Raw genomic sequence first — 16,462 nt, 5'->3', positions numbered from 1 at the left:
AGGCTGGGGAACGGAGAGGCCGTGCAGAGTCCGTGTGCGGCTGCTCAGGACGTGCCGTCTGGGGGGTTGATCCAACTCTAGGGTGGAGGGGTGGTCACGGTGTGGGCTTGGACAAGGCAGCACATTGGAGTGTTCCAACACTCTTTTGTGTCCCCGTTGATCCCCAACCACCCAAACCGAGAAGGTCTACACCTGCTCGCCTCCACGTCACATTCAAGTCAGTCAAACCACTCCAACAACCAACTAGGCTCCATTGATTGGACCACAACCATTTCTCCCCCCAGTCGTGGCGCTTCCTATTTTTCCCTTTTTTTAAAGTATTATTTATGTAGGATGATGGGGCTGTGATGGTAAAGGAGATGTGAATTGTGTCAACTAATCGTTTTATGAATGTTCTTTTATGAGTCATGCGTTGTCTGTTTTATATTCCTCGTAGATCCAAGAAGCTTTCCGGCTCAAAGTATGCCTCTCAGCAGCTTTTCACTACAGGTAATTATATCACTTACATCTTCCTTTTGATTAGATATAGATGAATTGAATGTCTGAACCTTGCCATTTTGTTCTATGGTATTCTGATTGGCAAATTGATCTGACACAGTCCCACTCTACTACAAACTCTCAGCTGAAATCAATGCCACAAAAATGTCACTCTATAAAAACGAATCTGTTAAGAAATTACTACCAATGAACTCCAAGCATACATTGCCTATCTCTTTAAATTATGCATAGAGTTGGATGGATTGAATCTCATATTGGGTTTTTACTGCTATCTGGGACTCCGTTTGAGAGATTCTCACTTGCTGCCCTGATGATGACAACAGATTGACCAGACAGGAAATTAGGGAAACCAAGAACAGTAACGCAAAACCCCATATCATCATTTGATGTTCTTATTTTAAATCAATCTGCATGCACAGCAGTGTAAATAAAGTCTACGGGGCCTACTGAAGGCATAACTCACTCAATGAATGCTTGGTAAGGAGCCAATGCAAAATGTCCATATACTTCACCCACACCCTGTTTGCCTTTTGCAGATAACCTGGTATCTCTGTGTATGGGGGAGTGTAAGACTTTATTTCCTGCCTCTCAAAATTCCCAGGCCAGAGTAGGATACAAATTGCCAAGCCTAATCGCTTTCCTTAATCCAGTGTATGGTTGAAACTTATGCTGGCTAGCCATGGAGTGAATTTCGCCCGGTTCTTGCTGAACTGGCTGAAATTCGCTCCATGGGTTGCCATACCTGCCACTTGTATCTGACATCCTTGCAACTGAAAATCAAAGGACCCAAAAAACTAGTGTATGATCAGCTTAACACAGTAATGTGGGAAGAGGGTGGGCAAATTAGCATTGAAGAAGTGCATTGAAGGTAGTACAGGCTCCTTACCATGTCATAGCAAATCTACTGCTTTTAACTGATATTAATAAGTAAGCACCTTATCTTTTAAGTTTTGCACCAAACCATAAAATATGCCTGGATTCACCTTATCTTTATAATTATATTCCAAAGTCTTTATTAAATTGAATCGTTCAACAAATATATTGAATGAATACGTATAATACACTATGCATAGTTTCCTAGCTAGTGTCCTGATAAGAAGACACTTTTAGGACCCAGATATGCCCGGCAATGGTGCTTGTCTCTGAGTCACTTGTGTAAAATTACAGATCTTCTGATTTATTACAGGTATTTATATAGCGCTTTACATCAGTCCCTGCCCTCAAGGAGCTTCCAATCTAAGGTCCCTATCTCACACGCACACTATGGCCAATTTAGACAGGAGCTAATTAACCTACCAGCATGTTTTTGGAGTGGGGGAAGAAACTGGGGTACCCGAAGGTAACCCACGCAAGCACAGGGAGAACATGCAAACTCCTTACAGATAGTGTCCCTCAGAGCTGCAACATTTGTATACAACAGTCTACAAATATGTTACTGTAGATTCACAGAATGCATGCGGTATTGTAAAACATGAATTGTTCATTTTATTTTATTGTTTAGACTTTGTATATTATTTTTATACTTTGTATTTGTTGGCCATACAAGAGACACTACAGACCCCGCTATTGAATCTTTCTTTATAGGTCTCCTGACCAAGTCTCTGATTGGGAACTGAAGACGGGTACACAAAATCCAGATTTTATATTTGGAGCAGCATGCACTGAAGTGGAGCTAGATTGCCGCACAGGAAACCACAAGGTACAAATTATCTTTGCAGGTTTTATACATTCTTGAAGTTTTAGTTTGACTTTCGCTGAAGTACGACTACTAAGAATAAGTGGAAAAACGTAATGTTGCAATAAAATGGCGATTTTACTTGCCCCAGAATTTCATCTTCTTTAAAACCCCTTGAATGTCCCCAAACATGGCATTGGTTCATTGCATATTTTTAAAATAGAAAAAGAGATTGAGGACACAGAGTCCTCAATCTCTTTTTCTGCATCCTCTGTTATACATGAACAGGAAGCCTCTATACTGATGTTCCTGTTCCTTCATACATTATGGAGATAGTATGTTTACCATGTCCACAATCATGAATGAACAGCAAGTGATGTCAATCACTTCCCATTCATTCACAATTTGGGACACGGTAAACATACTATGTCCTCAATTATGTACAAGCAGTCAGCGATCACTGAGTGTTTGTACCTCGCTCTCCATCCTGACTCGATGTCACAGGAGGCTGAGCGAGCGCTGCAGAGAGGAGAGCTCAGTCACCTGTGACAGCTGACTCCTCCCCTGCACCACCGGCCCACCCTCCTGTGACAGCCGACAGCTATCCCCACCCCCACACCGCTCTCCTGACGATCACAGGAGGCTGAGCAAGCACTGCGGGGAGGAGAGCTTGGCCTCCTGTGACAGCTGACTCCTCCCCTGCACTGCTGGCCCCCTGTGACAGCCGACAGCTGTCTCATCCCCCACACCGCTCTCCTGATCTGTCACAGGAGGCTGAGTGAGGCGGTGCGGGAGGAGCCCCGCACCGCATTTGGACCCTTGTGACAGGTTCTCTCTTCCTCACGCGACCCTGCACTGTGTCAGAGGGGACACCAGAGACGGACAGAGAGAAACCAGGGATGCACCCTCATTTTTGCCGAACGATGGCACTTTTGCCATTTTGCCCAAAGTGCCATTTTCGGCTGATATGTTTCGGCGGCCGAAAGTTCGGTGCATCCCTAGTCCTAAGCAACAGCAATCTGTACATTTTAATAAACGCAGCTGATGCAGGACATCATTTTAGAAGCCACATTTTAGCAAACCACCTTTAATTTTTATGTTCATATTCAGCACTTTTATGTTACATAGTTACATAGTATTTGAGGTTGAATAAAGACATTAGTCCATCAAGTCCAACCTATTAGAATCTCATTCTAGGAGTACCTGTACCCCTGTATATTGCGGTCCCTTAAGAAATCGTCCAAACGTTTCTTGAATAAATCCACATTATTTGCTGAAATCACCGCCTGTGGCAGTGAGTTCCAGACCCTAACCGCTCTAACTGTAAAGAATTTATGTTATTTTCTGTTAGTCTTATTGAGTGCCCACAGTTCACATTTTACATGAGAAACGACAGGCACGTGGTGAAGAGGGATACGAGAAAGAGAGCGAGAGCTCACAATAATAATGTACTGTATCCTTTTGGGCCACTTTCTAAAATGTGTTGTTCAATCTTTTCAGGTGCACACAATTGTTTATAAACAATTTCTTTTAAAGAATGCAGGCTAAATAATTTTGTTCCCATGTTTCACCAGTCTGCTGACTGTCCCTAAAGCTTAAAGAGCTAATTTTTTATGATGCAATGCTTTATTTCTTAAACATTCTGGGCCAGATGAACTATTGCTGGTGTGCCACATAATTGGCATAAAGAAACCTACACATTGGGATGTACCAAATAATAGTTCAATTTAAAGGGTTTGAAAAGAAAAATGTGGTTATTGCATTAGTTGTTAAAAAAAATTCCAAGTGTGACCTTTCACTCAAAGTCTCACAAAGCCTCACCGAATAAGTAATGGTTCAGAAGATTCGTTTTTTTAATATTTGGTGCAATAGAGATGTGCAGTAGTGCACCAAGAGGATAATGGAGCAACAAAGTTACACATTGTACTATGCACCAAATAAAATATAAGCGCTACAACATAATAGTTTATTTGACATGCGATGCGTGAAAATTAAGGTAACATGCAACAATTTTCATTCATCAACAACCACCAATCTCAAAAAAGATGTAATTTGCAACAGTGTTGGGTACCCAGTTCAAAATTGCTTCTCTATTACAAGAAAAGCAGTTTTTTTTTGTTTTTTACTGGTTATATTTTCTGGCTTCAACAGTCCCTCCTTTTAAAGGCTAAGTCCACTTTTCAGAACATGTTTCATGTTGCACCCATATTTAGGGTGTGACATTAAACATGGTAACTGTACCTTGGTACAGACCTGGGGTTGGGGGAATAGTCTACAGAAGCCTATGGAATGCACCCACAATCCACTGTTTGCAGTTGGAATGCTTCAAAGGGTCCAATGCAAAAATTACTAACGGCACATTTGTTTTTCTTTCATTAATGTGTGTGCATTTATTTATTTATTTATTCCAAAAGGTGGACTATGCCTTTAAATAAAAATTATTTTCTATGACACTTTTTTTTTTAATCAATGGTGCAGAAAAGACAATTAAGGGGGTACAGCTTTCAGCTGTCTAGTAAGACTAATGAAAAATGATTTCTGTTGGCTTAGGATGAGTTTTTAAATGGCAATATTTTTATCTAGTATTCTGGATCGTCCTCTTATTTTATATAATTGACACTTTTACTATATCATAATACACACGTGTTATGATAAGAGGAGTAGAGTGAGACATGATACTTCATGAACTTAGCACAATGCAGAAAGTACCTGAAGGCTTATTACAAGTGGGAACACAGCTTCCAGAACACCTCTTCCAATTGGAGCCTTGTGCTACTGAATAAGTGTTACACAACTATGGGCTTTGGTACCTGTACATGTTCCCAGTTGACATTGTACCGGATTATGTTTTCCCTGCAGAATCTAAGAACTGATGTAGTGATTGATGTTGGATCCACCATGAATGAGGCTGAAGTTACTGAACAGGTTTGTGCAGAAATAAATACAAAAATACATGTTAAAATCTGTATATATTTGCTCAGTTTATGTTTTAAAAATGCACTCATCTATAATTCAACATAAGAATATGCTATATTTTAACAAAAGGATACATTTTACTGTGTGAAGGTTCTAATTTGTCCATGTCATGGTATTCATACCTGGTAGTAGTTAGTCATGTTAAGCTGGACTTGTTCTGTAGATTGCTACTCATCCAAGTAATTTTACTGAGGAATCTACTTGGATAAATGTCAAAATGTCTTCAACATTACAGAACAAGTCTAGCTGAATGTGACCAACTACTGCTAAGTATACATTTTTGACGTACACTGTACGTCTCCCGTCACGAAGGGGTTAATATATACAATGCATTCAGAAAGTATTCAGACCACCTTCATTTTTTTCAATTTTTTATTATGTTGCAGCCTGATACTACAGTTGTTTAAATTCTTTTTTCCCTCATTAATCTACATTTCCGTACCCCATAATGACAAAGTGAAAACAGAGTTTTAGAAATGTCTGTCAATTTATTAAAAAGAAAAAAATGAAATATCACTTGTTCTTAATTATTTAGACCCTTTACTCAGTACTTTGTTGAATCACTTTTGGCAGCAATTACAGCCTCGAGTGTTTTTGGGGTATGACGTGACAAGCTATGCAGACCTGGATTGGGGGATTTTATGCCAGTCTTCTTTGCAAATCCTCTCAGGCTCAGTCAGGTTGCGTGGGGACTGTTGGTGGACAGCCATTTTCAGGTCTCTCCAGAGATGTTCAATAGGGTTCAAGTCAGGGCTCTGGCTGGGTCACTCTAGGACATTCACAGAGTTGTCGCTAAGTCACTCCTCTGCTGTCTTGGCTGTGTGCTTAGAATCGTTGCCATGTTGGACGGTGAATCATCAGCCCAGTCTGAGTTCCTGAGTGCTGTGGGACAGTTTTTCATTGAGGATCTCTCTGTACTTTGCTCCATTCAGCTTTCCCTCAACCCTGACCAGTCTCCCAGTCCTTGCTGCTAAAAAACACCCCCACAGCATGATGCTGCCACCACCTGCTTCACTGTTGGGATGGTATTGGGCAGGTGATGAGCGGTGATTGGTTTCCTTCAGGCATAACGTTTAGAATTGAGGCCTAACAGTTCAATCTTGGTTTCATCAGACCAGAGAATCTTGTTCCTCGCAGTCTGAGAGTCTTTTAGGTGCTTTTTTGCAGACTCCAAGCGGGCTTTCATGTGGTTCCGTCTAGCCACTCTGCCATAAAGGCCAGATCGGTGGAGGGCTGCAGTGATGGTTGTCCTTCTGGAACTTTGTCCCAACTCCACACAAGATATCTGGAGCTCAGTCAGAGTGACCATCAGGTTGTTGGTCACCTCTCTTACTAAGGCCCTTCTCCCCCGATTGCTCAGTTTGGCTTGGTGACCAGGTCTTGGAAGAGTCCTGGTTGTGCCAAACATCTTCCATTTGAGAATTATGGAAGCCACTGTGTTCTTGGGAACCTTCAGTCCAGCAAAACATTTTTGTAGCCCTCCCCAGATCTGTGCCTTGCAATAATTCTGTCTCTGAGCTCTGCAGGCAGTTCATTTGACCTCATGGCTTTTGCCCTGATACAGTATGCATTGTCAGCTGTGAGGCCTTCTATAGACAGGTGTGTGCCTTTCCAAATCATGTCCAATCAATTTAATTTACCACAGGTGGACTCCAATCAAGGTGTAGAAACATCTCAGCAACGATTAGGAGAAATGGGAGGCACCTAAATGTCAAGTGTTGTTGCAAAGAGTCGGAATATTTATGCCAATGTGATATTTTAGTTTTTCATACATTTGCAAACATTTCTAAAATTCCGTTTTTACTTTGTCATTATAGGGTACTGAGTGTAGATTAATGAGAAGAAAAATAAGAATTTAAGCAACTGTAGTATAAGGCTGCAACATACCAAAATTGAAAAAAAAGTGAAGGGAGTCTGAATACTTTCTAAATGCACTGTATATATTGTATACATTTCTGTTTACAAGTTAATTGCAATTTTAGTGAACCTCTACTTTGAACTAGGCAAAGTGACCGGTTTACTTGACACCATGTACCACAAGGACTAAAGGTTTGTGGTACAATTAAAGGCTTGTGCTGTCCCTGTAAAAAAATATCTCAGATCCATTTTATGTTTCATTGACTGGACTCTTCTGCAATCCATAGAACCCAGGACTTTGTTAAGTAATTTCATTCTTTCTCCCTTTTTGTTTTACTGTTATATTGTTTGTCTGTTTTCTGTAATATCTTTTCTGTATGTTTTTCTGCACCATTTAGCTTTTTCTTTATTAAAGAATCCTCATCTCTGTGAAGAGCACTTCCATAATGTAAAACCTGTCTGGAGGGACAGTGAGCATCACAGGAATTGTTTAAAGTCAGATTTGTCAAAGCATTTGCTGGGAATGGTGTGTGTTTCTGTTAAAACGCGAGGTGCCAGCTATTGTTTGCGTGTAACGGGTTAACTATGGTGTTAACTAGGGATGCACAGATACTTTTCGAGTACCAGTGCAGATACTTGGCATTTTCATGAGAACTACCAGGGTTGCAGCGGTTGCAGCTGGGACCGGGCTCTGGTACTCAGCCACTGTCCTGAAATCATTAGTCTGTATTGTTTTAGAAAAAACTGTCACATGACAATAAACAAAAATGTATCAGTACTCGTACTTGTAAGTACCCGGCAAGTACCAGTACTCATACTCGCAAAACTGGTATCTGTGCATCCCTTCATTTATATTTATAAAAACAAAATCGTACATTAAAACAGAGATGTACAAATCCCAGGAGCTCCGTGTGCTCCTTACAAATGACCGCTGCCTCCTAATTTTTGCATTTTTCTCTAGTCTAGTCTTAGAGCTCAAAAGTATCGGTACATGTACTCGTACTTGTACCGAGTACTGTACTTGGTATCTGTGCAACCCTAGTGTTAACCAACCCCAGTGACAATCACTCCCGACCTGCTTGCCTTAGATTGTTGTATTGCGAGCTGGGAAATCTCTCTGCAGTTTGAGGCTGAGAGTCGTATCGTCACACATACTCGTGCTGTGGGGTGTCACTTATCAGGCACTTGCTTTCACTGAAGAATGTAGAAATGCCATTTGTAAAGATAAACCGTCCCTTATGTAATGTCACTTCTTGGAGTGTTCAGAAGATGAAATCCATGTTTTTCTATTTTATGTTTTCTAGGTAAAAAATGCATTAAACCAAGGACTTGGCCTTTACATAAATGAAGATTTGAAGTATGTGCTGCCATCATCTTTCACTAATGGAGGGCAGTCCATTCAAGCAGCTGCTGTGAGCAGTAAATATGCGCCTGAACAGCTCAGTGTCTCTCTACTACCATCATCTCCCAACCCGAATGTGAAATGTTCTCCCAAGGCAAGTTGGAAAAAAGTTTAGTAATTCAAAGAGAATTTGTTTCAAAAAACATATGACTGTCTGAGAACCCTTAGATGGAGGGTACCATTTGCTGATGTCTGGGCTGAAAACTACTTCTGGGCAAACAATGTCATTTGCGAAATTAAATTGGTTCAGCTCGGCTGCCCTAAAACTAGAATACAACCCAGGAATCAGAAAATAGGAGCTTTTATTGAAGACTTCTCACCAAGAAGTCTTCACCAATATTTTACAAAAATATAGTATAGTAAAAATAAATATTTTTAATAATATAAAACTTATATTTAGCCCCTTACTAACCCGAATTACTTTCTATTAAATGTTTCCATTAGTACTTTTTCTTTTCAGTTTTTTTATCATTTGTATGTAAACTTTTTAAGTTTGCATTCATTTTTTTGGTAGTACCAGAAAAATGTACCGGTAACATAATTCTAGTGGCTTTATAAAATACATAATAAAAATTGTAGTTATCCCTATTTCGTTTTTTTAACCCTTAAATTTATAGTTTTCATTTTAGTTAACTGTTATTAGCTTTTTTTCTTTTATTCCTGTTAGTTTTTGTAGCACTAAAAATAAGAACTGGGGACCGCACTTTGCAATCCTTGGCTTGGATGCCAGAGGACCTTGTCCCAGCACTACCAATAGACATTATTTATTGCAAACATTTACTGTATATAACACTTGACATATTACACATCACATCTAATTCTGCCAGAACTGCTTTCCAGTAGAGATCCAAGTACTACTGAAGTCCCTGAGAATCATGAGAAACGTGGTTTGGTGTCCTCAGGGTCACTGAAATGTTCGTTTTTGGCTCTGCTAACCAATTCATTTTACTACCAAAAGCAAAAAGAACATAAACATAGAAGCTAGCCATTTAAAGAACCTTTCCTTAATTTAAATCTTACAAATGACCGCTGCCTCCTAATTTTTGCATTTTTCTCTAGTCTAGTCTTAGAGCTCAAAAGTATCGGTACATGTACTCGTACTTGTACCGAGTACTGTACTTGGTATCTGTGCAACCCTAGTGTTAACCAACCCCAGTGACAATCACTCCCGACCTGCTTGCCTTAGATTGTTGTATTGCGAGCTGGGAAATCTCTCTGCAGTTTGAGGCTGAGAGTCGTATCGTCACACATACTCGTGCTGTGGGGTGTCACTTATCAGGCACTTGCTTTCACTGAAGAATGTAGAAATGCCATTTGTAAAGATAAACCGTCCCTTATGTAATGTCACTTCTTGGAGTGTTCAGAAGATGAAATCCATGTTTTTCTATTTTATGTTTTCTAGGTAAAAAATGCATTAAACCAAGGACTTGGCCTTTACATAAATGAAGATTTGAAGTATGTGCTGCCATCATCTTTCACTAATGGAGGGCAGTCCATTCAAGCAGCTGCTGTGAGCAGTAAATATGCGCCTGAACAGCTCAGTGTCTCTCTACTACCATCATCTCCCAACCCGAATGTGAAATGTTCTCCCAAGGCAAGTTGGAAAAAAGTTTAGTAATTCAAAGAGAATTTGTTTCAAAAAACATATGACTGTCTGAGAACCCTTAGATGGAGGGTACCATTTGCTGATGTCTGGGCTGAAAACTACTTCTGGGCAAACAATGTCATTTGCGAAATTAAATTGGTTCAGCTCGGCTGCCCTAAAACTAGAATACAACCCAGGAATCAGAAAATAGGAGCTTTTATTGAAGACTTCTCACCAAGAAGTCTTCACCAATATTTTACAAAAATATAGTATAGTAAAAATAAATATTTTTAATAATAACTTTTTAAAACTTATATTTAGCCCCTTACTAACCCGAATTACTTTCTATTAAATGTTTCCATTAGTACTTTTTCTTTTCAGTTTTTTTATCATTTGTATGTAAACTTTTTAAGTTTGCATTCATTTTTTTGGTAGTACCAGAAAAATGTACCGGTAACATAATTCTAGTGGCTTTATAAAATACATAATAAAAATTGTAGTTATCCCTATTTCGTTTTTTTAACCCTTAAATTTATAGTTTTCATTTTAGTTAACTGTTATTAGCTTTTTTTCTTTTATTCCTGTTAGTTTTTGTAGCACTAAAAATAAGAACTGGGGACCGCACTTTGCAATCCTTGGCTTGGATGCCAGAGGACCTTGTCCCAGCACTACCAATAGACATTATTTATTGCAAACATTTACTGTATATAACACTTGACATATTACACATCACATCTAATTCTGCCAGAACTGCTTTCCAGTAGAGATCCAAGTACTACTGAAGTCCCTGAGAATCATGAGAAACGTGGTTTGGTGGCCTCAGGGTCACTGAAATGTTCGTTTTTGGCTCTGCTAACCAATTCATTTTACTACCAAAAGCAAAAAGAACATAAACATAGAAGCTAGCCATTTAAAGAACCTTTCCTTAATTTAAAAGCTTTAAAAGTTAAAGTTCTCTCTAAAAGCCGATTCCATAATTTGACTGCAATTAACTTTATTAACTATTAAAGCCTCTTAAGTACCCCTCTCTGATTTAGTTTCACTTTTTTTTTTTTTACTGGTCCTTACTTTCCCTTACTTCATGGCTAAGCCAGGTGACTTGTCATTCCAATATTTAATGAGACTACTTCAGTGGCCAGTAAGGGCACTCTCATTGGACTTGGGGATGGAAGTTGGTGGAGATTAGTCATCAAATCAAAGAAAAAAGAAAAGGTTAGTTGCACTCCTTACCGGTATGACCCCGTGATCGGGGAGGGGTGCTCGGAGTGACTGCTGATGGCGCCGCCAAATACAGAAAATTGCAGAAACGTCACCAGCACACCAAATCCTTATAGGATCAAAGTTCGTAGATTTTATTGCAAACTCATGTCAGTTACACAAGCGCTTTCGGGGCCACACAGGGTCCCTTCATCAGGCATAGCAATGACACTCATGGTAAACTCATTGTGTCATTGCTATGCCTGATGAAGGGACCCTGTGTGGCCCCGAAAGCGCTTGTGTAACTGACATGAGTTTGCAATAAAATCTACGGACTTTGATCCTATAAGGATTTGGTGTGCTGGTGACGTTTCTGCAATTTTAGTCATCAAATCAGACTCCAGTAACTAAGGGAAAATAAATCAAAGAGGGGCACATAAGAGTGTTCTCGCTAATAAAATCAATGGCAGGCACCTTGAGATACCTGCATTTAGGCAGGACCTTTGCTTCTAAAATTTTTAAATGGAGTGTAGCGTTCCCCCCTCCCAGTCAGCGCTATCCCAGCACAGGATCACACTACCGGTGGCTCTGAAGAGGTGATCTACAGTAAACTGAACTAACGGGTATCCCTGTCTTTCCTCTATATGAAACCTATATTATGGATCCACAGCACACCAGCGTACCTTGAGTTACTAGGGTCAGTTGCTATGGGTTACGACAGCTCCGATTCTTCTTGTCTAGGGACACATTTGCTCACTTCTGCCCATCAGCACTTACCACCCTTCTGGTGATCAATGGAAGTGAGGTCGAGACTGTAGTTATGATGCTTGAAACTTTTATTTGCAGAACTTCAGGAAAAGAGGTAGAGGAGGGTTAGGATCATCTAGGCAGATGTAGACTCCATTACCTTTCAGTGTGGTTACTGTTTCCATGCACAGCAGGTTGAACACCTGACACTGCATTACTTGAAGTTACTGATCTTTGTCTTTAGCAGTAGCAACCATTGGACCTGCTGCCAGTGGGCTCCAGGGTGATTATATGGCTGTTAGGCCTAGGCAGCTCAGGCAGTCCAGCGCAGCCTCCCCACAGGCTGGGCCTGGGGGAGGATGTGAGAACTCACATGGTCCACCCCCAAGTATTTATCTCCTCCCACAGCATGCACCACTGGCTATCGTTCAACAGTGATTGGCTGGAGAGGGATAGCCACTCATAGTAATCCCATTGGCTGCTCTGTTCTATCACCAGGGCACAACCTGCAGTGCCTCTAGGAGCAGACAGATGGCCAGCAATGATAGACTGTTTAGGGGGAAAACCACATGAACCAAAACTACAAATTAGTATCAAAACATATTCAATTTGATCATCACTAAATTTAATAGCACCCTTTCCACTAGGGCACTACAGGAGTAAAGGGTTATTTCTATTTTACTACCAAGCTACAAACAAAACAACAAATACTCCTATTGTGTTAGCAAACACAGAAGAGATTAAACCTTTCCTAACAGCTTGAATAACAGCACATTACACAGAGAGAAAATGCATTGAAAAGACAGTTCAGAAGTCATATATCCTTTATCTTATGGCACAGAGCAATGTGCAAAGGCAGCAAACCATAGTAAACCTGAAATGTCATATTTCACTGTTCTGTATCCTCTAAATAAACTTCATAAAACTGCACAACTGTACAATAAATAACTGACATGTGGATAAGACAAGCTATGGGTTGCTAAGTGTCATGGACTGATTTTATTTCTTGTGTTCTGTGTTACAAATACTACAGATTCTAACTCTTCTTGTGTTTGTTTAGGCTCTCGAAGAGGTGTCACTCTTTCTCGGCTCCTCTGTGTTCTTTGCCATAAAGGATGCTATACTGGCTGCCCGACAACACATTGGCTTGCCTGGAACTATTTTACTACCCATACCTGCTAGACCTCAACATATCCGGATGGCTTGTGGCAATCACCTTATAGAAGCAGAACAGACATCAAACACACAAGAACCGACTGTGGATAGTCACACAGCAGAAACTTGATATCTAATAATAATTCACTAGAGTACCAATTAGCATTGAAGGGTTCACTGAGAGACACTTACAAATCAGCAGACCCAGAAGCTGTACTGATGGAAGTATGTATGACAAAAATATTTGTTTAAAGAAAGGGTGGTGATTTCATGGATTAACCTTTCGGCGGAAGTGGTGAAGGCTACTAAGAGCAATTCTGTAAGAAACCCAAGAAGAGATGTGATGATAGTAATATTCCTAGCACACATAAATTATTCTCCTATCGACAAGGGCAATTGAAATCTTAAACTTAAGTTAGATTTTTAAGTAACTCAGTCATGCTATAGAAATGAATCGCTAAGAGCAGCTATAAGTCATAGATGGATCAAATAGCTCCCTATAGTATGAGCTACACATGTAGCATGTAGTAGTGATTAACCAAACATGATAACAAAATTCTTCAAATGTGTGTGACTAATTGCTGCTGCATGCCTACAGTGTAGGGAGCCATTTGTGAATGATCACTGCTCTTAGCAATTAGTAGTGTGACTGAACTACTGAATCCTGGTGTGCTTCTATAGTTCAACCCAAGTTGTCTAACCTAAATGAGCCATTTAAGAGTATGAGCAAAGCTGTGTTACAGATATTGTTTATTTTGTTATCTCTTGCTGTGTAGGTGTGGACAAACTTAAGTTATCAGTCAGATGAGCCTGAGGCCTCATTCACACGGGTGCACATTCATACTGCATGCACACCCATGCAGAGACCTGATTTCAGGAGGGACAGATGCGGCATGTAATTGCATGCAGTCGCCTGTTCATCCCTATGGGAAGATGCGGCCGCACGCAGCTAAACACTAATCCGAACCTGCACATCATGCAGGTCCAGGTCCCCACACTTGGACATCTACAGTGTTCTTTTTCCATAACAAGATACACGTAATAAAATTTAAAAGCTTAATTATTGAAGTCGATTTCAGCTGTAGCTATGCTAACCCTTCAACCCTTTTACTGGCGCTACTGCAAACACTACACTAGGGCAGTAAAATGATGCAAACAAACTTACAGCCGCTTTAGCAGTCCTAAGCTTTTGTTACCTTTTATGCTGGTCTGACACTGTCTTGTAGAAGTTTTCTGGGTGGCTGCAATGATTCAGGATCACTTACACAGCCCTGTTAGTGGCACATCCCCACCATATGGTTACCACTGCTTTTTCTAAGAGGCCAAGACCCGAATAACACTGATAGACATATAGAAAGCAGAGATCGAGAACTATCTGTACTCCAATCTCCCCTTTGGGCAATGAACCCGGAAGCGTTCAGCTCTGAGCACTTTCTGGTTCAGCGCTGTCATTTCCCAGCCATCAGGGCCAGGAAAACAGCAGATCGGGGACTCTGTACATGACTCTGTTCCAAATATGCAAGACATATTAGGTATCCCTGGATACGCTGAAGGGAGATAATTAATTCTAGGGCCATCATTTATGTCATTTATCTTTTAATTTAGCAGAAAAGTTGTAGATTACATTGTGTGTGTCATACATTTTTAAGATCATATAAATTTCACAAACATTTGCACAAATATCCTGCAACATAGAAAATAATGTAATTCTGCATGACATTTTTATTAAAAAAATTGACATTTTAACCTATATGTGGCAAACAAAAAAAGTTCCAGTAGTAAAAGGGTTAAAGTGAACCTCTTCTAATAGAAATAAAGGGGCTGCTTTTCCTGGCCTCCTTATGAAAATACATCTACTTTCTGAATCATGGACCTAGGACAAGCATGCATATCGAGAAAGTCAGAAATCATTATCTCCATACTTATTCTGCATTGAAAGGGTCAGCATCACAGCCAGGTAAATGGCATTTACAAAATAAGAGGACAGCGTTGGTAGCCTCCATGATTCTTTCAGGAAAGATATCCATTAGGTGGGGAAGTGCCATAAGACCTATTTAAAGAGACCCAGTAAAACCCTGCCATAGGACCTATTTAATGAGACTTCCTATCTGAAGCTTCCTACAAAAGGAAGAGTAATTATACAGAACTTTCCAGTGGCCTGTGTCTCTTACTTTCCCTCAATCCCAGCGCTGCCTCCTCTGTAAGATTCTTTGGCATTTAAAATTTCCAGAAGTATCAAATGTCTGTGTCCCCAGCCATGTACTGGGCCTCCATCCTCTGACCTCCATCCTCTCTTGTATTGCAGATAACTTCAGATAGTATGTTTGTCAGGGTCTCTTTAAAAAGGCAGTGCAATAGGTTAACTTGATGTTCAAAGTGCAAAACTGGGAGCAGCCAATGTAATCTCACTGTTGCTCTATCAAGTCTCTGTTCACACTTGTGTATCTGCATTCACATGCGTTTTAGCACATTTTTGTTGAAGCGTTTTTATGGGCTATGTGTTTTTTGTTTTGGCTAATGAAGGTGAAATAAGTATAGTTTGTTAGGGGCGGCTTGTTGTCATGTGCTAAAATGCACAAAAATGCATTTTACGAGCTCCTATTGAAGTCTATTGGGCAAAAATTGAACCAAAAGAAGCATCCTTACCTTTCCAAACATTATACTACATAATATTGCATAGGTGTCAATCAGCACCATATACAATAGAATAATGTAATTTCCATTGCCCTGCCTTGTAGCACTACAGCAGATGCATGACAATTCGCACTAGCGTGAACGAGAGCTAATACAGTACAAGATTATTGCTTACTGGCTGCAACTGGTTACTGCACTTTGCACCTTGTTTTGTGCCCTAGTAAATATATTTAAAGTGCTGTTTCTCATGTAAATTCATTTGTAAGAGGATGATTTATGGTAAGTGGGGTTTCCTAGCAATTATTGCTTGTATTTGCATTATAACAATTTTTTCAAATAAAACAAAATGTTTCTATTTTTCCTTTTTGAATAACTTTGTTAATTTTAGAAATGTATGTATACTGTATAAAGATCGTTTAAAACATTGTCTGTACCAGCTACAAATCTCAACTGTTAATTTTTATTGGGACATTCTGACTTTCCGTGGCATACTGTGTTGTTTCAGCCGAAACTATCACATAAAATGTAAAAATAAATTATTTGGATTTACAGCAACCAGTATGAATTAAAATGGTTTACACTAAGCATGTGATTGTTTTACTGTCTAGATTAGTGTTTGTGCATGTCTGGAATCTAGTGTTTCTTTTATTAGTTTGAAAAATCTCAAAAGTTTGAAATGTAACAAGTAACATTCAAGGAATGAGATCACAATGATAAAAAGTGGGCGTACATATTC

At 39.8% G+C, this 16,462-nt stretch overlaps 1 protein-coding gene across 1 annotated transcript in view; it reads left to right on the top strand.

The window, feature by feature from the left end:
- LOC108799583 (aldehyde oxidase-like) overlaps positions 1-13,284 on the top strand; it is an 85,853-nt gene extending 72,569 nt beyond the window's left edge. The window contains exons 23-27 of the mRNA XM_018571464.1: positions 437-489; positions 2,083-2,197; positions 5,033-5,098; positions 8,311-8,502; positions 12,998-13,284. Of these exons, the coding sequence (XP_018426966.1) occupies positions 437-489; positions 2,083-2,197; positions 5,033-5,098; positions 8,311-8,502; positions 12,998-13,222 (651 nt within the window). The 3' untranslated portion in view covers positions 13,223-13,284. The remainder of the gene's footprint in view (positions 1-436; positions 490-2,082; positions 2,198-5,032; positions 5,099-8,310; positions 8,503-12,997) is intronic.
- The last annotated feature ends 3,178 nt before the right edge of the window (positions 13,285-16,462 follow it).

The sequence above is a fragment of the Nanorana parkeri genome, unplaced genomic scaffold (genome assembly GCF_000935625.1).
Source record: "Nanorana parkeri isolate BGI_ZX_2015 unplaced genomic scaffold, ASM93562v1 scaffold1763, whole genome shotgun sequence".
Lineage (NCBI taxonomy): Eukaryota > Metazoa > Chordata > Amphibia > Anura > Dicroglossidae > Nanorana > Nanorana parkeri.
This window is presented reverse-complemented; position numbering and strand designations above follow the sequence as displayed.